We start from the raw sequence: 22,881 nt of genomic DNA, 5'->3' as shown, positions 1-22,881 counted from the left end.
GTCATAATTCGCTCAGGTTGGTGAAGAATCTACTTTTCAAGTCTACTGGGACAACATGTTTTTGAAAATTATTATTTTATAGAAACAAAAAATATTTTTATTACTAGAATAATTGGAACTTGCGAGTAAATCTTTGAGAATGGACTTCTGCTTATTGGTCACACTTCCACAGAGGAGTTTCGAAATATTAGACTGAATAATAATACACTAAATGTGAGTACCATATATTGATTTCAATTGGGTGGGGGACTGTTATAACTTTAAAAGCCATGTGCAATTATTTGACAAAATATCAGGTGAATGCCAATAAGATTACACCAAAGCGTCAACCAAGTAAGAGAAGAGTCAATGGTCATTTTCTATAACTTGACTATGCAATATGCTCAAATTTCTCCCCCAGCCTTAACTCATGTTGTTATAACGGATTCACGTCAAATCTAGATAAAAAGTAAATGGATAAATATAAATTGGGGTGTTAATCACACCTAAACTTAATCCTTTGTATCGAACCGCGAAACACCTGATCCGTTACAGTTGATATAGGAACTAGACTCAAATCCTTAATCCGGTGTCACGCCAAGCGCCTGACCCGAAGATTTTCGGATTTGCCCATGCAAATAGGCAGGGTGAACCAAATTATAGAAAAAATTGTATATCTATCTATACAATTATTAAAAATGTATAATTTATGTATTTATATATATTTCAAAATCCTTGTAAGAAGTGTCATATTTAAGAGACTTGACATATTCAAACCATAAATATATGACCTTTGATCAGTATCCCGTCAATCCATCATATATCATAATAAGACCCGTCACCCATGTAATCCAATAACTGAAGAACAGCCACTGACCATAATTCAAGCCATAATCCTCCAACACCATATAATGTTACTGCCTATAGCAATGTTCTATATCAAAAAAAAAAAAATTTTTTTTTTTGCAAAAAACCTTGCACTAAATCAAGCCAACCCAAATGGGTTCTTGAGCAAATATTGTTTGAAAGCCTTAGAACTCAAAATGTCCATCTGTCTGTTCATCATCCTCGGATTTAGTGTTGGGTTTTCTAGCATTAGCGGTTCTGAATCTGCTGGCAATGCTTTAAAACCAAGAAAACTAGCAGCTGATTCTCTTTGTCCATTGAACTTTGATGATCTTAGAGGAGTGGTCAATAAAAGCCACTCAGGGCTGAACCGCAAGTTTGTGGATGTCCCAACTGAGTGCCATTCCCTTCTTCAGGGATTTCGCATAGTTCGATCACAGTACCTTCGAAGCACTGGCTATTTTTCTGTTCCTCCTAAAGCATCTGATGCATGTTGGGACTCATTTCAGATCTTCGTTAGCGAACACCTTGGAGGGTTCGATGTGAGATCCAATTATGGTGTTCAAACTAGTTGGATTTCAAATAGTTGTATGAATATCTCAACTCAGGCACAATTTGAAGCCTTAATTTCTAAGCCACAATTGCAGAAAGTTAGGCGTTTGTGCAATCAATCCCTTGGGCACAACTCAACTTGCGCATCATGTGTAGCTAGCTTGTCAAGTATCCAAGAGGCCTATTTTGATAGCAATGGAATTGGGAATGTCACATATTGTATTGGGTACCCATTCATGTATGCCGCAGCTTTTGCTACTCGGTTTGGGCCAACTGATATAGAGAATGCCAAGTGTTTGTTCTCCTTGGATCTCACTATCTCATTCATTTCCTAGATTATTTGGTATTGCAGTCGATAAACATGCCTTTGTAGCTGATTGTTATCGTCTTGATAGCAGTGGGATTACGTGGGATGTGCACTTTCGGCGCTCTTTTCAAGATTGGGAGATAGATGAGGTTTATGTTTTTTTGGATCTTCTGCATCGGCAGGAGGGTGTTGGCAGAGGTAATGATGATTTGATTTGGGTTCCTTCTTCCCACGGTCGTTTTGAAGTAAAGTCTCTGTTTTTATGTCTGTCTCATTTTGTTAATTATGTTTTCCCGTGGAAAACTATTTGGCAATCCATGGCTCCAACTAGGGTGGCTTTCTTTGTTTGGACCGCTGTTTAGGGAAAGATTTTGACAATTGATAATTTAAGGCAAAGGGGCAATTGTATTGTTAATCGGTGTTGTCTATGCAAGAATAATAGGGAGTCTGTTGACCACCTCCTTATGCATTGCCCTGTGGTGTATGACTGTTGGAATCTTATTTTTGGGCTGTTTGGCATGTGTTGGGTAATGCCACGATCTACTAAGGAATTGATTCATGTTTGGAGAGGTTGTCGCGTGAGCAGGGATGTATGCGATTTCTGGAGAGTTATCCCACATTGTGTCTGGTGGTGTATTTGGAAAGAGAGAAATAGTAGAATGTTTGAAGATAAAGAATCGTTTACGGCAATGGTGAAACATCACATTCTTAAATCTCTTTTCAATTATGTGAAGAAAAGTTCTTCTTCTGATGATCTAATTATTTGGATTCTTTGGGGCCTTAGTCTCGGATCCATTTTTGTAATAGGGACGCGTTCCCCTTTTGAACGTCTTTTTTTATATTATTAATATTTATCAAAAAAAAAAAGTTCACAATTCAGGAAATGAAAGAGGCTACTAGAAATTTCTCTAGGGGGAATCTAATTGGAAAAGGAGGATATGGGATGTTTATAGAGGCATTCTAGAAGATGGATCTGAAGCTGCATTGAAAAGGTTAAAAAATTCTTCTATTTCTGGGGATGTAGTGTTTACACATGAAGTAGAGGTCATTGCCAGTGTTAGGCATGTTAACCTTGTTGCATTCAGAGGGTATTGCACTGCAACGGATCCTCTAGAAGGGCACCAGAGAATAATAGTGTGTGATTTGAGGCATAAAGGAAGCCTCTATGACCATCTTTTCGGATCACAGGAAACAAGGCTTAGTTGGCCAATTCGTAGAAAGATTGCATTTGGAACAGCACGCAGATTGGCTTATTTACACTATGCTGCTCAGCCGGCTATCATCCATAGAGACGTTAAAGCCAGTAACATTCTTTTGGATGAGACATTTGAACTAAAACTCGCAGATTTTGGCTTGGCAAAGTTCACACCAGATGGATTGTCACATTTGAGTACTAAAGTGGCTGGAACCCTTGGTTATGTTGCCCCGGAATATGCTTTGTATGGGCAATTAACAGAGAGAAGTGATGTATTCAGTTTTGGGGTTGTGCTTCTTGAGCTATTGAGTGGGAAAAATGCAGTTTTGTCTTTTGATGGGGGTCAAGCTCAGCTTTTGACAGATTGGGCTTGGTCACAAGTGAGGGAGAATAGAGTGATGGATGTTATCGAGAAAGGTATTTATGAGTTGGGCTTGCCTGAAGTAATGGAAAATTATGTTCTGATTGCTGTTCTGTCAACTCATCCACAGTTATATGTTAGGCCAACTATGGAACAGATTGTAAAGATATTGGAGAGTAACCATGCTATGGTTCCCCGGACTCCAGATTGTCCACTATCCTTTATAGCAGAAATAAGTGATATAGAGAGATCACTTACATGTACTCGCTCGGGTTCTTCCGGTAGCTTGGTTGATCACCACCCATTTCACTTTGACAACCTGCATTCCAATTTGAATCACAGGGAAGATGAGGAAGTTACACTTACACATGTAGTGTAAACTACTTAGAGTTCTTGCTTCCATTTTAACCATACACAAAAGACTAAAAGAGTCAACTATTTTATTCCAGAGAATTAGAACTTGTATTATAGAAAATTTTTTTTTTCTTTCTATACTATGGCTTAATTGTACTAATATAATTTGATTCCAAACTTGTAAGTTAAATAGCTTGTAACAGCAGAATCTGACATATATATCAGAGTGGCATGTTCAATGTCATAGTGATCAAAGTAGGATGAAATTTATTTTTGTAGTCACTGTTGGGATAAAGGCAAGGATAATTAGTCATCTATGAGAACATATGGAAAATTATGTAGAAGCTTGGGAACAGTTGCTTGTATGCATATATGTTCATTTACTTCACTACTGTGAGAACTTTGGTTTATCATCGGTGAAGGATTCCCCTTATGACACTGAGACCATTAAAGTTTCAACTTACATTCAATGAATGATCTTAATCAAACACAAATCGTCTTTTCACAGAATTGCAGGAATATGTAACACTTAAAAAACTTTGTCACGGAATTGCAGGAATATGTAACACTTAAAAAACTTTGTCTGTTGCTTCTCATTTAGATGCTTTTTAAACAACTGAAACTCCAAGATTTATTGATATCTAATGATTGTTAGTAGCTGAATGACACTTTGACATTAAACTCATAAAAAAAGGACAGATCAAATTTTTTTGCGAAATTATGGGTTCAGTCTAATCCTCTACTTGGTTAATAAGAAACCAGATGGAAGGAAAGGGAATAATGCCACACCAACTCAACTAAGATCAGTCTTGTACATTTACTTGAGGAAGTTAAACAAAAGAACCTGATGTTAATTTATTTTCACTCTTTTTTTTTTCTTCCCCTTAGTTTCCTCAAAACTAAATAGAGCTAGAAGGAAATGAAAAGAAGTAAATAGGAAGTGCTGAAAAGTGATACATACGTTATAAGTGGAGAGGAGAACAGGTGAATCCAAGAGCTCAGCTGGGCTTAACAGATAACAAAAAAATTTACATTATTCAACCATTAAAGGATCAGCACATATATATAAAATAAAGAACAATTCTTATAAAAAAAAAAAAAAACCATTAGAGAATCTTCAATGAAAATTTTACTAGTTTTTATTTTTATTTTTATTTTTATTGCAGAACACTTAACATCAGCATATTATCTGACTTTACGCTTTTTACCAAGATTTTGGACAGACTATTGCTGCTTAAAAAGTCAGAAAATGTGCTGATGTATATCTCATCTGATTCTGACAGTAATCTGAAACCAAGAGCAGTGAATAGTTAACATCAATATATATAAATTGAATCAAATATGAAGGCAACAAAATTGCAATTACTAAGAAGAATAAAAGTAATAGAAGAAAGAAATAACAGAAGCTTGCTTTCAAAAGGTAAAATGAACACCTAACTGCCAATATGAAACAAGTAAAGCAAAATGCAAGAGTTTTTGTTCTTGCCTTCAGTTCACGGAACACTCTCCCCCTCCCTTCCCACCCAGCAAATGAAGGAAAAAAATAAAAATTAAAAAATTAAAGAAAGAAAAAATTCAACACCCGATCCAAATCACAATCTAATGCTATTATATGGCATTTGCTAGAACTGAAATTCTTTAATTTGTTTGGAAAACGATATCTAGAAAGTCAGTTTATCAAAATATCTCCTTTCGAAGTACTAGATTCACAGATTTTACAAGAAAATCATGTCTTTTGTCAAGAAAACAAATAGATTGGGATGTCCTTAGATTAACATGCAATGCTTAAAATGTCCATGGGACAATTCAAATTCAACATAACTATACAATGGCACTAAGCATTACAACAAAAAGATGTAATTAAAATCCAGAAATTACAACAAGTCGCAACTGTCCACTACAACAATTATTAGAAAAAAATTAAACCGCTAATAGGATAATAAAATCCCCAGCCCATTGGCAATAAGTCAATCAAACAGAAAAATGTTAAGAGGAAAAATGATTAATTCAAAACAGCTTTATATAAATTCATAAAAAATAAAATAAAATCACAATGATAAAATCCAGAAATTAGAGCTCATTATCAAGGTAATATATGACATTAAAATCCACGTGTATTTTAGAGAAGAAATGTATCATACCTAAGAATCTAATCAAACTCAATCTTCAGCCAAACAACTAGTGGATATGACCTGCTATAAGGATATAATGGACCCAATGGTACCAATTAATTGTTAAAGCGAATGGACTGAGGAAATGTATGTGACTGAAGAGGAATTTGTTGAAAGTAAAACTGAAATGAGTATAGTAATCTCACACAACTCATGGCGATAATATGTATAAATGTGTGTGTGTATATATATATATGTTGTGAATGAGCGAAGAACCTGATCGAAGAACTGATCAATATGATAATTGATTCTGTATGAGCGAATGATAGAAGAACTCAATGGATCTGTCGATTTTCCATGGGCCAATGGTCGAAGATAATAGATACAATCAAGTGATTAGGGTTCTGCGAATGCTCAACGAGATGAGAGAGAGAGGGTTCAGCCAAGAGAACTATCCAGACTCCTTTTCCATTTCACATTTGGTATTTCATCTTTTTTATAATCGGCCAAACATACCGCGAAATTTCCAGCACCTTTGTGAAAAGATAAGGAGAAAATTGGTATTTTGAAACTGTCATTCGTGGGAAGTTGGCAAATTTACGCTTAAAAAATAAAATAAAATTAAGAAAAGATAAATATATGAATATGTCATTATTATCGAGTGATGTGATAAGTAATGAAATAAATTTCTTATGAGAAATGAATTTATTCTTATACTTCCTTCATTTTAATTTAAGTTTTATTTTTTGAAAATAATAATTCTTAAAGACATATGAAACATTCATTATTTCTTTGAAAAGTTATTAAATTGTTCTTTTAAGTTTTAAATATTTAAGTATTATTTGAAAAAGAATAATAAATAATTATTTTAAAATAAACAAAAAAATTAAGACAATTATTTTAGGACGAGAGTATAATATTATAAGAGTTTTTGTTAAATTCTCTTTAATTGTAGCATTACTCTTTTTAACTCATAAGAGGTTGGTATAATTTTGAAAAACAAAAGAGAGGTTAGTCTACTACTTTTGTCTTGTACATCCAAGTGTCCATCCCAAATTCTGCACCCCTCCCTAATCCCAATGCCTTTGGTCTTGCCAATTTGCACATTAAATAGAGGCGTCAACTAAATTGGTAATCCTGGATCACTCTATCCATTCAGAGTTGGGCTTCAAGACTTACCCAGATATGCAATTTTTCTTCTTAGTGGGTGGACAATGGAGCTTCCTTTACAGGCCCAAACTGGACTCTTTCACAGTAAAGAGGTTTAGGGTCTATGTGGATTGGTTTTTCAAATGATGTTTTTGGCTTTTCAGACTTAGAAGCTGTTTTGTGTAGCATTTAGCTAGTTTTAAAAAGGAGTTTTTAAGTCTTAGAAGAACATTTTAGGGAAACTAGTGCCCCCAATTTCTCCAAAATGTTCTTTTAAGAAAAAACGGAAGAGTTTTGGGTCTTTTAATGAAACTTTTTAAATGGGCCATCACAGGTTTAATTACAAGCCCATGAAATCTTTGTGACATAGCTTGAAACCCTTTGTGAAATCTTGATAAGCTTGTTGGGAATTTGGTCCGTCACAGGTTTAATTACAAGCCCATGAAATTGCCTGTTGACAAACCACTGACTGCACTACAAGTCTACAGTTACATTGGGCCTGTTTAGTAGTATTTGCGCACACACAAAGGATCTTATTTTCATGTCTACTGGGCCAACATTTTTTTTGAAAATTATTATTTTATAAAATAAAAAATATTTTTAATATAATAATTGGAACTTGCAAGTAAGTCTTGAGAATGACTCTTAGGTATGGGTCGCAGATCATTTCCACTGAGTTCTCTATTATTTGTAGTTTTGAAGTGTTAGATTGCATAATCCGAGTATGACAAAAAATTCCAAATGAGGTGAGTGTTAATTGAATTTTGGTGTAGCGTCAACCATTATTTAATTTTATTTTTTTTCTAAATATTAGGGGGTAGTTGGTAGAAGGCTTGTACGGGTTTCTAAACAAAGGGAGCAACTCAACCACCGTAACAAAACGGCACTTGCTAACAATCAACAGTTGATGGTGTGTTTAATGCATTTTTAGGCTCCTTTTGTTTTGACGTAAAATATTCTTTTTAGAAAATATATATTTTTTCAGATAAAATATTCTTTAATTTTTACTTTATCAGTGTTTGGCAAAGATTTATATCGAGATTGAAGTCGAGTTTATCGAGCCGAACATGTAAAATAACTTGTCGAAAATTGATAAATAAGTTATTTTTGTTAAATTTTAATATTTTTTTTCTTTGTAAATATTTTATGACAACCAAACACCAGAAAATAAAAAAAATATTTTCTGAAAAATATTTTACGTCCAAACAAACGGAGCCTTAACAATTTTTTTTTTTTTTTTTTTTTTTAAGATGATGGGCTGTTTATAGGTCCAAGTAAGCACACACTGTAGACATCCCCATTTCAAAATCAGTTGACAGCCAACTTCCAAGTTGCTTCCCTCCAATAATTCAACAGTAAAAACACAAAATATATTTTATTAGATAGGTCTATTGATTTTTTATTTATTTGAATCTCAAATTCTGCAACAAAATCAAGCCAACCCAAAAGGGTTCTTGACCAAAATTTGTTTGAAAGCCCTAGAACTCAAAATGTCCCTTTTCTTGTTCCTTTGATTTAGTGGTGATTTTGGAGAAATGGTTAAGAAAAGTCCCCAAGGGCTCGAGCTTCTGAATATTCCAAAGTGATTAGCTCTTAGGGCTCGTTTGAAAAGTGTTGTGTTTTGTAGTTTTTTGTTTTAGTATAGAACAGAACAAGTGTTTTGTAATGTAGTATTCTGAAATGAAAATAAAACATATTTGGCGAGGTATTTCGTTTCAGGAAATATGAGAATAAAACATGTTTGGCAGAGTGAAAGTGTAACTAAAATCAGTAAAACAAAAATATGAAATATGTTTAGTAGAGAGTGTTTTTAAATAATTTTTTCATCAATACATTATTTATAACTTTATTAAATATAAAGTAAAATATAATTATTGTATAATTTTAGTATACAATTGATATAGCTTTTCATATATTTATTGTTAAAAGTTTATGTTATTTTATTATAAAAACCAATAAAATACATTCTAATTTGTAAAACCTATGAATGCTGCATATTATTTGACAGTTGTGAACACATTATTTCAATATCGAACTGAAATAAACTTTCAACATATTACACATTACATAAATTTGAAGATATTACAGACATGAGTTTCATAAATATTACATCATTTGTCAACATGCACAATAAAAGTTCATGAAGTAAAATTGAATTAATATATTACATCATTTATCAACATGCATAATAACCAATAACAACAACATGAGCAATAAGATAAATAATATAATTACAATAAGACAACAACACCAATCTTAGATAATGTAGTTCTGCTGATTTTGTTGAGCTTGCATAACAACAACTACATTCTCCAACTCTTGCTCCACATGACCACCCACTTGCAGACGTTGGTGCATGACATCCAACCATATAAATGCACGAGCATGTGACTAAAGTATCAAAGACTTGAATATTATTATAATGCCCCTGTGACAATAAAATGTACGTATAAAAAATTATTAATGTAAAGAAAACTGTATATCCCCCAAGCTAGACATCTATAGAATGAACGTCCATAATTCTTTGAAGTTCCAACTGTATAAAGATTCATTCAACCCCTTCCACATGCACAAGGTGACCCGTCATCCTGTATCTTATACATAACTGCATATACAAGTTATTATAGTTATCTAAATCATAATAAAATAAAAAAATAAAAAAAATAAAAAATAAAAAAAAAGGAGAATGCAAAATATAGTTATCACAACTTATTACATTTATTGAAATCGTAAAAGAGAGTTAAAATAAAGTAGTTATTACAGTTATCCATCCTAACAAATAGTTAAAATAAAGTAGTTATTACAGTTGTACAAATAGTAACAAATAATTATAATAAAGTAGTTATTAGAGTTATCCAAATATGATAAATATCTAAATGCAATTTCAAGGGTGCTGAAATGTATTCCATATATTATTAGCAATATGATCACGTAAAATATCCATTGGTCGTGAGCGAGACTGTGACACATTAGCCTGAACATCATCATTATCATCTTTAAATATTTCATCTATCATCGCCTCCACAGTTGTATTATCAAATATTGCATCTACATGGGCCTCATTTCTTATAAAGTTGTGAAGTGTGTAATAGGCTAAAACAACAGCAACTTGAGCTTCAAACTTATATGGGGGCATTTGTTTCAAGATATGGAATCTCATCTTAAGCATCCCAAAACAACGCTCAATGATATTTCGCAAAGACGAGTGCTTGTGATTGTATATTTCCCTTCTACCTTGGGGTTGCCGAGAAGCTCAACGGTACTCTTAGAAGTGGTACCATTGACTCTTGTAGGGAGCCAAGAAACCCGGTTGATTGGCATACCCGGAGTTCACCAAATAATATTTTCCAGCCATTTTACAAATTATAAACAATTGTACCATGATATTTAAAATAACTATTCCAAAATTGTAGAAAGTATGCCATTTACCGTCTAGAAGCTTTGGGAAATGCATATCCTCATTATTAATGGTCTCGTTCAATATCTTAGAATCATTAGCATACCCCTCCCATCCTGCTACGACGTACGTGAACATCATAAAAAAATCACAAATAGCCATTACATTTTGTGTGGTATCCCCTTCCTTCCACGAAATGGTATTTGCTGGTCCACAAGCAAGTTCGTATGAATATCAGTTCCATCAATTGCCCTTATGCAATTCCTAAAAAAAAGTGGTACTTTTTTTACTTCCTTATATGGTTAAGAACTTTGGTTAAATCTGGGGGTACAATAATCTTTTTCCCTAAATCACACACTTTTTGTAAAACCGAACGAAAGTGTTTTAAAATTGTATAGGTAGAGTGTTGAAATCTTTCTACTACCACACGATTCATTTCATTATGAGCTAAAGTAAGCAAAAATATGCCAACTTGTTCATAAACACTTACACCTGTATAGTCTTTCAATCCTAATGACCTAAGCTCCCCACACAACTTCAAAAAAATAAGGGTGGACATCCTGAAGTTTTCAAAACATCTACTTCCATGCCCGTGCAAGATCTCCACTATACATGCTTCCCCGGTTAAAAGTGAATCCCTACAAGGTTGTTTATGGTAATATTTCATATAATAATCCAACATACATGCCATTATGATGACACATTCATTGTTGCCATCATCATCATACAACTTAATTATTGTTCTAATATCCATCCGTATAACACAAAATGTAAGAAACGACATAAATTACAATCACCCCAAGCCAAATACTAAATAAGAAATAAAAGAAGACAGCAAATAAAATCATCCCAAGCCAAATACTGATATTGTCATTACAATCATCCCAATAACATAAATACTAGTGTACTTAATATTATAATCATCCAAAGTCACAACAAAATCAAATGAGAAATAAAAACAATACACCAAATAAAGTATACTTAATAGTACAGTCATCCAAAGTCATAATAAAAGCAACACACCAAATCAAATATTCATGATCCAACCAACCCTTTTATTATTAGGAAAGTCATTCAGAAAGAACTCCCTCCAAACTTCATCATTATGTAACATCTAGGTGACCTTAGCATATTGTTTCATATCAACGCCCTCCGACTTATTCAAAATACTACAACATAACTTAAAATCACCTTTTATCTTGTCCGGAGAATTTACTTCAACCTGACATTCTTCGTGGACTGTTTTCATATTATTAGATGATGAAGCTTCTTTTAGGGCCCATTCAATTCAATCACATTTCTCTCATTTAATATCTTTCATTTCACGCATGACATTGCTCATTGTGGATGCAAAACTCTCTTTCTTTGGTTTCTTACCATGAGGTTCAGGAGAAGGACTGATCTCACGACCGCCTAACTCAGGTAAATCATCAATTTCAAATGAGCTATGTATGGCGGCATGGTGTGCGGGGGCTTGGTTGATAATGGGTGGATTAGTCGAAGTATGGACATGTGCACTTGTAGCATGTGTGCCTCCAAATATGGTGGTGAGCTTGTCAAAATGCTTCCATCACTTCTTTCGAAACTTACCATAATGGGTATTCACCTACAAATTATTAAAGTACTATTAATATTAAGTTAAATATACATTTCTCAAATGAACATACATTTATTTGAATAACTAACCTTCATCAATTTAGGCCATCTTTCTGTTTCAACTATAACCATGCCCATCTCAACATTGTATCCTACGCCTGTTTCTGCTAACAAACTCACAAATGCTTTGTACTCTACCCTCACGTGGTTGAATTTGCTCCTAAGTTGTTTCAGTTCATACTTTTTTCCTATACGGACCCTCATACCTTTTACCATATTCTTCCAACCAGCTGGACAAAAAGTTCCGCTACTCCGATTTCCAACCTTCACTTCTTCCTCCATACAGATGATGAAAGCTTCGAGCTGAGAATTATCCCATACTAGTTTTCCATCGTCGCTATTGTCTATAAGGTTCTCTATTTCTTCTCCAACCACATTCTCACCATTAATCTCCATCTAATTACATAGTTTTAATAAGAATGGTTTAAAAGGGTCATTAACAACAGTGATCCCATAAATTATCATTGTTCAGTGACATTCTTCAATCTTTCTTTTTTAAACTATCATACATAGTAATTACAACATGGTCTTATGTTAACACTAACATACAAAGTAAAATAAAAATATTTTGTCTTTGCCCTATGTTAATAATCCATCTGGCAATATTTTTCATTATGTTAACACTAAAATACAAAGATTTTTTCAGCTTCAACATTTTCTAATTCAAATTAAACATGAATATATTCCACACTTAAGATATAAAACAAAATTTTTTAATACTAAGAGCAACAAGTAGGGTCACACAAGAACCACAATGCAGACCCAAAATAGAAAGGAAAATAGGAACTTATCCCATCTACTAGATTACTACACATCAGCTGAACCAGTTTTCTAATAAATCTACATATCATCAGTAAATTTTTGTTTGTAATTACTTGTTTGCATAAGAACAAAAAACTAAAAGATACTCTCCAAACCTTATTTTCAATCAAAATTGAATAATATCAGAGAAGCACAAATGTAGAAAATTATTGGAAGTCAAAACTTTACCAATTCATATGTAAGATTTTATGATCAGTAGTTTCAATAATTCATGCATTAAAAACAGAGCGCAAGCCAGTTATTAAGGTGCTTTTCTTTTCACAAAAATTAGAGGTAAAGTTTTAAGGTTTCAAAAAGCAATCATTTCATTATAACTCTAAGCAACTAATAACCATGTAACTATGTAACTTCATAAAAAAAAAACCAATTCAAATAACATTCTAATTGATCTACATATGGGTTCTTCCCATTGAACCTTAATCCTTTCCTTTGAAAGTATTCATTTTAGCTACATGGGAAAGTTCCCTTCTTGGTTTCTATCAACTAAATGAAGACAAACACAGAAACAAAAAAAAATTGAATTTGTGTGTATGATATATATAGTATTAATATACATATGTAAAGTATGGAGGAAGGAAAAAAGAAAAAAATCATAAACATTAGCTAATAGAGTAATATTCTACTCAGTCCATTAAAAAAAAAAAAAAACTTTATATCCACAGCCTATAACTTCACATACGCAGATTTTTGCAAAACTCTTTTTATTGAATTGATTGCAAATACCGATTTCAAACATGCATACATTGATTAAAAATTCTCTCAAAAAAAATTAAAAACAAAATTATATTGATTATACTGCCTGTGCCCAAATCAAAATTCTCTCAAAAAAATTAAAAACAAAATTATAAAAAAACTCTAGTTGATCAGAGAAAAGGCTAGCATTCTACAGATAGAAATCAAAGAGCCAATCAAGGTAATGCGTACAAACAAATTAAGGATATCCTATTCAGTTAGAGATATATTATTTGTAATAGTTCTTGAAAATTTTAGAAAACTGAAGTTTGTTTCTCTGTTATATTTCCTAAATCTGTTACCTTCTTCAATTTGAATCTCATTTTCATGCCTATTTGTTGAGATGAGGAATCATCTTGGTTGATTGATAAAATGCTTCAACATTATTGTTATTAAGTATGATTTAAAAGCATAAAGCAAACCTAGAAAAACTGAAACATACCCGAGATAAGAGAGATGGGGAAATAGAGATAGAGAGCTTGGGGAGATTCTGAAAATTTTCTTGCCAAACCGTCGCTGGAGATGGCTGCCGGCGTTTATCGTTGGCTTAAATCGACCGGAGAAAGAGAGAAAAGAATCCGAGAGTGGAGAGAGACGCGATGAAGTGAGAGCTCTTCAGATCTTCATACACAGTCGTCGATTTAAGCCCAATTTTCACACACCCTTCGAAATTTTGGAGAGAGAAGAAGGATTAAGTATGTTACATATGAAATACGAAGATCCAGAGGAGGTCACCATGAAATAGGGTCGTCAATTTGTAGAAGACGTCAGTCGTACTGGAGTCGCCGAATCGCCTCAGTTGCGCGAGAACCCTAGCCCTAGAACATGTACCCAATTTCTCTTTATGCATGTTCTCAAATCAGAACAAGCGGGTGCATTTGTTGCACCCGCTACAGTGATTTTTGGGCCGATTGAATTTTTGGAACAAGCCAGAACACCAAATTGGTGTTCCAACTTTTGGCCCATTTCTAGAAAATGTTCTGGCACTGTTGAAACCAACACAGGCCGGCCCAAACATGTTTTGTTCTCAAAATGGACTACTGTAGCGGGCCTGGAACATTACAAAACACAATAGAACACTTCCCAAACAGGCCCTTAGGTGGATTATTCATTACTAAAAATAAAATATATATAAAAATTAATCATTAAATCAGTTTTTAATGATGGAATGCTTAGAAGTCCAAATACTCACCCTCAACATTCACATTTGACATTTCAAAATCAGTTATGACCACCCACTTCAAATCTGATTCCCTCCAATAATTCAACTGTCAAGTCAAAAATATATATTTTATATCTTCTTTGTCAAAACCTTCAACTAAATCAATCCAACCCAAATAGGTTCTTGAGCAAATATTGTTTGAAAGCCCTAGAACACAAAATGTCCCTCTTTTTGTTCATATTACTTGGATTTGGTGTTGGGTTTTCTAGCATTAGCTGTTCTGAATTTGCTGGCAATGCTTTAAAACCAAGAAAACTAGCCGCTGATTCCTTTTGTCCATTGAACATTGTGTTGTCTAAATATAGTCTAACTATACTATATAATATAGTATTACTATTTAAATATTATGCAAAAATATAATGTGTGTATATATATATATATAATTATTATTATAAAACAATAATCTATATATATATAATTTCTTATAAATATTTTTATTTATTTATTTATTTCGAAGTTAGTCAGCCGGCCGAAACAATGGTTTCAGCAACTCAACTCACTACCTGGCCTCGAAATGCACTGTCGATCGACTTGCCAGCCTGCCGACAGGCCCTGAAAGTTGCAGGTTATGGCTTCAATGGTCCTGTATCTAACCGAGCTCATTCGTCAGCTAAAACCTGTTATAAAACCTATCCCCAACTTACAACAAATAAGATACAATGCCCCATAGTCATTAACTTCATCGTCATCCCATTCACCCCAAATGTACCAACTTAGTTCTTTACATAATTCAATGGCCATTTACAAAATAGCCTGACTTACATCAAAATTACTACAAAAGATTCATGGTTACAATTACAAGGCCATGAGTTACAAAGCTATACATGTCACACAATACTTTACACAAAGTGGGATTCCAATTACAAAAGATAACAAATGGTCCACTAGTCTACCTAAGTCTGTGGTGGAACGTCGTTTGCCACTTTTTTTTCGTGGCCTAAAAATGGTAATATAAGGGGTGAGCACAACGGGTCAGTAGGAGGTAAGACATTCTGCCACACTATTCTATTGATCTGCTTGAGTTTTCATTGAACTTTAAGAAGTTTTCAGCAATATATATTCTCTTCTCTCTTATTGTAATAAGACCCCACTACTCGAATAAAATCTTTGTAAAATTGCAGGTATAGGTAACAGATGATAATTGTTAATGTGTTCCATTAGAGTATTGTGTTGCTCTGGAAGTTGCATCTAGAAGTCATTTACTCCATATCAGCTTATTTATCAAAAAAATTTATTGAAATTTTTGTACTCCCAATCACTTGATAAATTCAGAGTAGGTTCACTTAAGTTTATCTTTATCTTCTGAAGCTTACATGTTCAACCATCAACGCCACACTCCCACTTAGCTTTGAAAGATTCAACACGGTATAGTTTTATCGAGTAGATTTTGGATGTGACAAATATATCAAGTCATTGATATGCCCGACCAATAATAATGCATCATTTAAAAAAAAAAAAAATTAGCTCACCTATTTATAAAATTACTGATATCGCACTTAATATCTGCTAAGTTTTATCAGTTACTATGATCTTCCTAAAAATTTTATTTGTGATTAAACAATTAGTAATACATAAACTTCTCGTGTATAATGTTGAGGTTAATGTGTTGTAACCATTGGAGTGACTATTCTAGTTAATACTTAACCATAGTATTAAAAATAGGGTAAAGTGCAAAAAAACCCCTTGAACTATGTTTGAATTTGCAAATAACTGATCGGTTGAGTCGATTACAATTATAAATCAACCTTCGCAATAGCACGAATCATTGTAAAATAGGGCTATTGGTCGGGTAAGTCGAACCACTGGGACTGCGCTAATCTATGGCAACCTAAGTGTCTAGAGTCTTTTTAGAATGATAGAGGTGTTCATAGATGATTTGTTGGTTGTCACTTAAGCTATGAAATTAAAGTGCATAAAGTAAAAGTTTGCAAGAGTTGAAGGGAGATGAAATACAAGTAAAGAGGACTAGGGAAGTGAATCCGCCTCCATCCCTATACACATGCTAGATTAGAGCTAAATTGGGGGAAAACAATATATATATATATGGTCATGATACATAGCACATTTGGTTGCTATAATATCCTCAAGAAGTTCATTAAATCTGAAGCAAGCATAATCCATCAAAGGTTAACATGTTTAGACTACCTAACTAAGGTGTAGCTTAACCACATTTACTTGAATGAAAGACTATCAAGCCTTAGATAAAATGATGAAGCACATGAAGGTAAGAAATAAGCATAAATCATCAAAGGTTTCACCTAAGCAATGTTCTATCAAAGTCCTCCAACTCTATGCTATTAAAACAATTCCATAATCTCACTACCATTGTCACCATGAGAGTGCAAGCAACATGATTAAAAGAATAAACCATCAAAGATAGATAATTGACTCAACATTAATCATTTAAATACATGAAGATCCATTACAAAAGGCAAAATGCTCTAGACCATGAAAAGACCAAAGAATATACATTGTAATCCCCAAAATATAGCCTAAATTAGAACATGCTTACAAGGGAGGGGCCTCATCACCTCCTTAGATGGAGGTTTAGTTACCCATGGAAGCTTTAGAAGAAGGAAGAAGCTTGGTTGCAACCTCCATTTTCGAGCTCCCTTTCCTTGGCTTCAAGAACTCTATCTTTTTCCTCTTCTTTCTCTCTCCACAAATCTTGCAAAGATAAGATATATCCTCTTGTTTGTGTGGTTCCCCTCCTTTATAGACATTTCTCTCCACCAAACAAGGCACAAAAAACCACCAAAAGACATCTCCAACCAACCCATAAAGATGGAAATCAGAGATGAGGGAAACAAGGTGCAAGTGGGCTGAAGTGATGGTTCCTGAAGAGGAATCTGCCCATAGTTTGAGCGCTCGAACTAAGCACTTCGAGTGCTCGAACTAGCACTTCGAGCGCTTGAAGTTAGATCAGTGAACTCCTTCCTCTTGACCTGTTTTGCACTACTTTGGTAGAACAGCCATAACTTTCTGCTCCGAACTCCAAATGACGAACCGTTTGAAGATTTGGAAAGTTAATTCGAAGTTCTAAATATGTCATGTTTTAATGGAAGTTCAGTTCTCGAGTTTGATCGATCAAAAATGGCGAGCAAAGTCAGATTCCACTGCTGCCAGAACTTAGCCTTGAGCACATTGCTATTCAAAGATTGAATAAAATACCATTTTTGCTCCTTTTTGACTAATGAATCTGAAAATATATAAAAACGTGCAAATAAAGATAATTTATAAAGAATAATCAAATAATGGATTTAACTAATGCAGCTAAGGACGCTTGAATATGCAATATTCAGCGCTTATCAATAACCCACTTGAACTATATTTTTTGCATAAAACCTTCTAAACTATCTTAATTTGTTGTAACATACCCAAAAACTATACTATATTTCATTAAATGACTATAATGCTCATTCTTATTGAATTACATTTAATATATTTTTCTTATCTAATTAAATTATGAAAAAATTCATAATAATTTGATGAGATATTTTTCATTAAATTTGTATAAATTTACCTTTAATTTTGTAATTAATTATTTAAATAAAAGAAATTATTAAATTTTTTTTAAAAAAATTAATTAATTTTTAATGAATATATTACATGAAAAGAAGGTATTTTTTTCAAAAGTATTTTATTAATTTTTCATCAATATATTGTATGAAAAATATGATATTTGTTTTACAATAAAAATGTTTAAATTGGTTATGATACGTTTTATTATAAATAATAAAGTTTTAATAATAAGTTAATCAATTTAAAAAATGGTAGTTACAATTTTTTTTTTGAAAAGAAGGTATTTTTTTAAAAAGTATTTTATTAATTTTTCATCAATATATTGTATGAAAAATATGATATTTGTTTTACGATAAAAATGTTTAAATCAGTTATGATACGTTTTATTATAAATAATAAAGTTTTAATAATAAGTTAATCAATTTAAAAAATGGTAGTTACAATTTTTATTTTTTTATTTTTTTATGATAAATTGATACTAAAAATAAATTAAGGTAAATAGTATAATTAATATTTAAATAAGAGAAAAGATAATAAAAATAATTTTATAAGAAGTGAAAATTTTAATGAGAATGGATAAAATAGTATTTTGTGGTGTATTTGTCTTTAATTACAACAAATCAATAATTTAGGGGAAGGATAATTTTTAATTTAGGAAGTTATTTACAAAAGAGCAATAATTTAGAAATTTTTTTTACACTTAATCCTTAAAAATATTATACTTTAGTCATATTTTTGTGTGGTAGAAAATCGTACACATGACGATGGTCCTCTTTCACCCATGACAATGGTCTCTTTCACATATTTTAGATGTGTATACTCTTGAATCATATGCCGTTCATTTACGTTGACGCTCAGTATATTCTAGTGCCTTCCAAACCGCCAATACCCTAGGCTTGTCTTTGAATAGACAGTTTTACTTCAAGCTATAATATTTCAAAAGGCTGTATCTAATGAAATATTTTATTATATTTCAAAATTCTAATAAGAAGTCTCGCATATATAATGGACCGTCACCCGGGTAATCCAATAACTGGATAACGTCGACGGACCGCCGGTTCACCATAATTCAAGCCATGATTTGCCTAAAAGTCAGCATTAAATTAAACCACTGACTTTATTATTATTATTTTTTTCTTAATCACTAATGTTTCAGTTCTGATTGTTGCTATTATTGTCGTCTCTTCTATTCTGAATGGTTACAAAAAAAAAAATGGGACTTGGAACCTCTTCTAAATATGATGGTTATGAAAAAACCACCATCTTTGTTTACATTAAATTGTGTTTGAAACCAAATATGATTTTGATCATTGGATGAGGACTTGAATTGGTGAGAAAAAAATTATTGGAGAGATCCAAATCCAAAATATTAACCTATCATTGACGGTACCTCTGGAATACCTAATAATTGATTACATTTGAGATTTCATTCTGTTCACCAACTCATATATATATACACACACACACACATTCAAACATATATCTGCATGTACACACACACACACACATATATAAAACTAACTGAAGTTCAAAATGTAATACAATATGATAGTCTACAACTTTTAGATAGTTGAATCATTTTTGCAAGGAAAATGATAGAAGTGTAGGTCGGTTTTTATAAGGTGCCAATCATTGATAAAAATATTATAATTTCTAAGAGAAAAAACAGTCTCTTCCCAATTCTTTATCTCAATTGCGACAGAGAGTTCTTGTTGAACACTATTTATTGGAGTCTTCTAACGAATTGTCATTTTACTTATTATTTTATAATATTTTTTTTATTATTAACGGTGAGCTAATTATAAGTCATTCATTAGGTCCCAAGTACTCACACTCAAGACATCCAAATTAAAAAAATTAATCGGCAACTTTCAAGCATCTTTTCAATTCTTTGTCTCAATCGTGACAAAGAGTTTTTATTAGACACTGTTTATTAGAATCTTCTAATGAATTATAACCTTACTTATTATTTTATAATATTTTTTATTATTATCAACGATGGGCTAATTATAGGTCATTCATTAGGTCCAAGTAATCACTCTCAATACATCCAAATTTAAAAAATCAGTTGACCGGCAACTTACAAGTTGCTTCACTCCAATAATTCCACTTTCTAGAAAATCAAGGCAACCAAAATGGGTTCTTGAGCAAATATTGTTTGAAAGCCCTAGAACTCAAAATGTCCCTCTTTCTGTTCATGTTCCTTGTATTTGGTACTGGGTTTTCTGAATCTGCTTCCAATGCTTTAAAACCAAGAAAACTAGCTGCTGATTCTCTTTGTCCATTCAACTTTGTTGAGCTTAGAGCAATGGCCAAGAACAGCTCTCCAGGGCTGAACCAAAAGTTTATCGATGTCCCAACAGAGTGCTATTACCTTCTTCAGTCAATTCGTATAGTTCGATCCCAATACCTTCAAAGCACTGGCTTTTTTACTATTCCTCCTAGCGCCTCTGATGCTTGTTGGGATTCATATCAGATCGGCATTAACGAAGACCTAACTGTGTTCGATGTAAGATCCAATTGTGAGGTTCAAACTGGTTGGATTTCAAATAGTTGTATGAATATCTCAACTCGGGCAGAGTTTGAAGCCTTAATTTCTGAACCGCAATTACAAGAAATCAGGCGTTTATGCAATCAATCCCTTGGGGACAATACAACTTGTGCGTCGTGTGTAGCTAGCTTGTCAGGTATCCAAGAGGCCTATTTTCATGGCACCGGAATTGGGAATGTCACAGATTGTACCGGGTACCCATTCATGTATGCTGCAGCTTTTGCTAATCAGTTTGGGCCAATTGATTTAGGGACTGCGAAGTGTTTGTTCTCGATTGATCTCGTTGTAGCTGTTAAAAGTACCAAGAAGGACAACCCTTTACCTGGAGGGGTTGTGATAGGATGTGTTATTAGCTTCTCGGGGGTAGTTGCTGTGTTATGCTTTCTTTGGAGATGGCACAAGCAAAGGAGGACGAAGAAAGAATATGTTGATAGAAGCGCGATAAGTTCAGCTTCAGCTTTGGGATTGATTAGTGAAAGTATTACTTTGGTCAAGTTCACAATTCAGGAAATGAAAGAGGCTACTAGAAATTTCTCTAGGGGGAATCTAATTGGAAAAGGAGGATATGGGAATGTTTATAGAGGCATTCTAAAAGATGGGTCTGAAGTTGCATTGAAAAGGTTCAAAAATTGTTCTATTTCTGGGGATGCAGTATTTACACATGAAGTAGAGGTGGTTGCTAGTGTTAGGCATGTTAACCTTGTTGCATTCAGAGGGTATTGCACTGCAACGGATCCTCTAGAAGGGCACCAGAGAATAATGGTGTGTGATTTGATGCGTAATGGAAGCCTCTATGACCATCTTTTTGGATCACAGGAAACAAGGCTTAGTTGGCCGATTCGTAGAAAGATTGCACTTGGAACGGCACGCGGATTGGCTTATTTACACAATGCTGCTCAGCCGGCTATCATCCACAGAGACGTTAAAGCCAGTAACATTCTTTTAGATGAGGCATTTGAACCAAAACTCGCAGATTTTGGCTTGGCAAAGTTCACACCAGATGGATTGTCACATTTGAGTACTAAAGTGGCTGGCACCCTTGGTTATGTTGCCCCGGAATATGCTTTGTATGGGCAATTAACAGAGAGAAGTGATGTATTCAGTTTTGGGGTTGTGCTTCTTGAGCTATTGAGTGGGAAAAATGCAGTTTTGTCTTTTGATGGGGGTCAAGCTCAGCTTTTGACAGATTGGGCTTGGTCACAAGTGAGGGAGGATAGAGTGATGGATGTTATTGAGAAAAGTATTCCTGAGTTGGGCTTGCCTGAAGTGATGGAAAATTATGTTCTGATTGCTGTTCTGTCCACTCATCCGCAGTTATATGCTAGGCCAACTATGGAACAGATTGTAAATATACTGGAAACTAACCATGCTATGGTTCCCCAGAATCCAGATCGCCCACTATCATTTGTAGCAAAAATATGTGAAATTGAGAGATCACTTACATGTACTCGCTCGGGTTCTTCCTGTAGCTTTGTTGATCAGCAGCCATTACACTTTGACAACCTGCATTCCAGTTTTAGACCACAGGGAAGATGAGGAAGCTACACTTACACGTGTAGAGTAAACTACTTGGAGCTTGCTTCTTCTTTTGGTAATTGAAGGATTATCTTTAGCATGGTACACTCAAGTCATGCCCCAAATTTACTTGCATATTAGAGTTCTTGTTGCAATTTTAACCATACACAAGAGCCAGCTAATTTATTGCAGAGAATTAGAGCTTGTATTATAATTTTTTTTTTTTTCTTTCTCTTTCTATACCATGTCTTAATTGTACTAATATAATTTGATCCCAAACTTGTAAGTTAAATAGCTTGTAACTGCAGAATCTAGCGCGCGCGCGCACACACATATAGATTTCAGAGTGGCATGTTCAATGTCATACTGAAGAAAGTTGGGTGAAATTTATTTTTGTAGTCACTGTTTGGGATAAAAGCAATGATAATTAGTCATCTAAAAATAGCGAATCAACATATGGAAAATTATGTAGAAGCTTGGAAATAGTTGTTTGTCTACATAAATGTTCATTTACTTCACTACTGTGAGAACTTTGGTTTGCCATTGGTGAAGGATTCCCCTTTTGACAATGAAACCGTTAAAGTTTCAATTGGATACATTCAATGAATGA

At 33.5% G+C, this 22,881-nt stretch overlaps 2 protein-coding genes and 1 pseudogene across 3 annotated transcripts; 2 read left to right on the top strand and 1 right to left on the bottom strand.

Annotated features, from left to right (window-relative positions):
* Nucleotides 1–964: 964 nt before the first annotated feature.
* On the top strand, nt 965–4,908 carry LOC132301219 (probable LRR receptor-like serine/threonine-protein kinase RKF3; annotated as a pseudogene).
* A 3,965-nt stretch (nt 4,909–8,873) lies between these two features.
* On the bottom strand, nt 8,874–14,367 carry LOC132299771 (uncharacterized). Of its 2 annotated transcripts, XM_059796585.1 has the most exons (3): nt 13,904–14,326; nt 11,938–12,303; nt 11,074–11,857 (listed from the first exon to the last, which is right to left on the bottom strand). In XM_059796585.1, exons 2-3 carry the CDS (start codon nt 12,301–12,303, stop codon nt 11,822–11,824), a joined length of 402 nt encoding a protein of 133 aa, XP_059652568.1. In that variant the 5' UTR covers nt 13,904–14,326; the 3' UTR covers nt 11,074–11,821. The 2 variants fall into 2 exon arrangements, 1 of the variants encoding a protein (XP_059652568.1); XR_009480178.1 differs by lacking the exons at nt 11,074–11,857; nt 11,938–12,303 and adding an exon at nt 8,874–9,282 and having other exon boundaries at nt 13,904–14,367.
* Nucleotides 14,368–20,315: 5,948 nt separating this feature from the next.
* LOC132299770 (probable LRR receptor-like serine/threonine-protein kinase RKF3) lies at nt 20,316–22,804 on the top strand. Its single transcript, XM_059796584.1, has one exon. It carries the CDS (start codon nt 20,385–20,387, stop codon nt 22,290–22,292), a length of 1,908 nt encoding a protein of 635 aa, XP_059652567.1. The 5' UTR covers nt 20,316–20,384; the 3' UTR covers nt 22,293–22,804.
* Nucleotides 22,805–22,881: the final 77 nt, after the last annotated feature.

Source organism: Cornus florida, unplaced genomic scaffold, assembly GCF_030987335.1.
Source record: "Cornus florida cultivar Cherokee Brave unplaced genomic scaffold, ASM3098733v1 CherokeeBrave_3.0.0_Hap2_Chr03, whole genome shotgun sequence".
Classification (NCBI taxonomy): domain Eukaryota; kingdom Viridiplantae; phylum Streptophyta; class Magnoliopsida; order Cornales; family Cornaceae; genus Cornus; species Cornus florida.
The sequence above is the reverse complement of the archived record's forward strand: the minus strand, read 5'-3'. Positions and strand labels throughout refer to the sequence as shown.

Coding starts and splice junctions, on each gene's coding strand:
- LOC132299771 (XM_059796585.1), bottom strand. CDS start 12,303: ATGGAGATTAATGGTGAGAATGTGGTTGGAGAAGAAATAGAGAACCTT. Junction 11,858..11,937: donor GATGGCCTAAATTGATGAAG/GTTAGTTATTCA, acceptor AATAATTTGTAG/GTGAATACCCATTATGGTAA.
- LOC132299770 (XM_059796584.1), top strand. CDS start 20,385: ATGTCCCTCTTTCTGTTCATGTTCCTTGTATTTGGTACTGGGTTTTCT.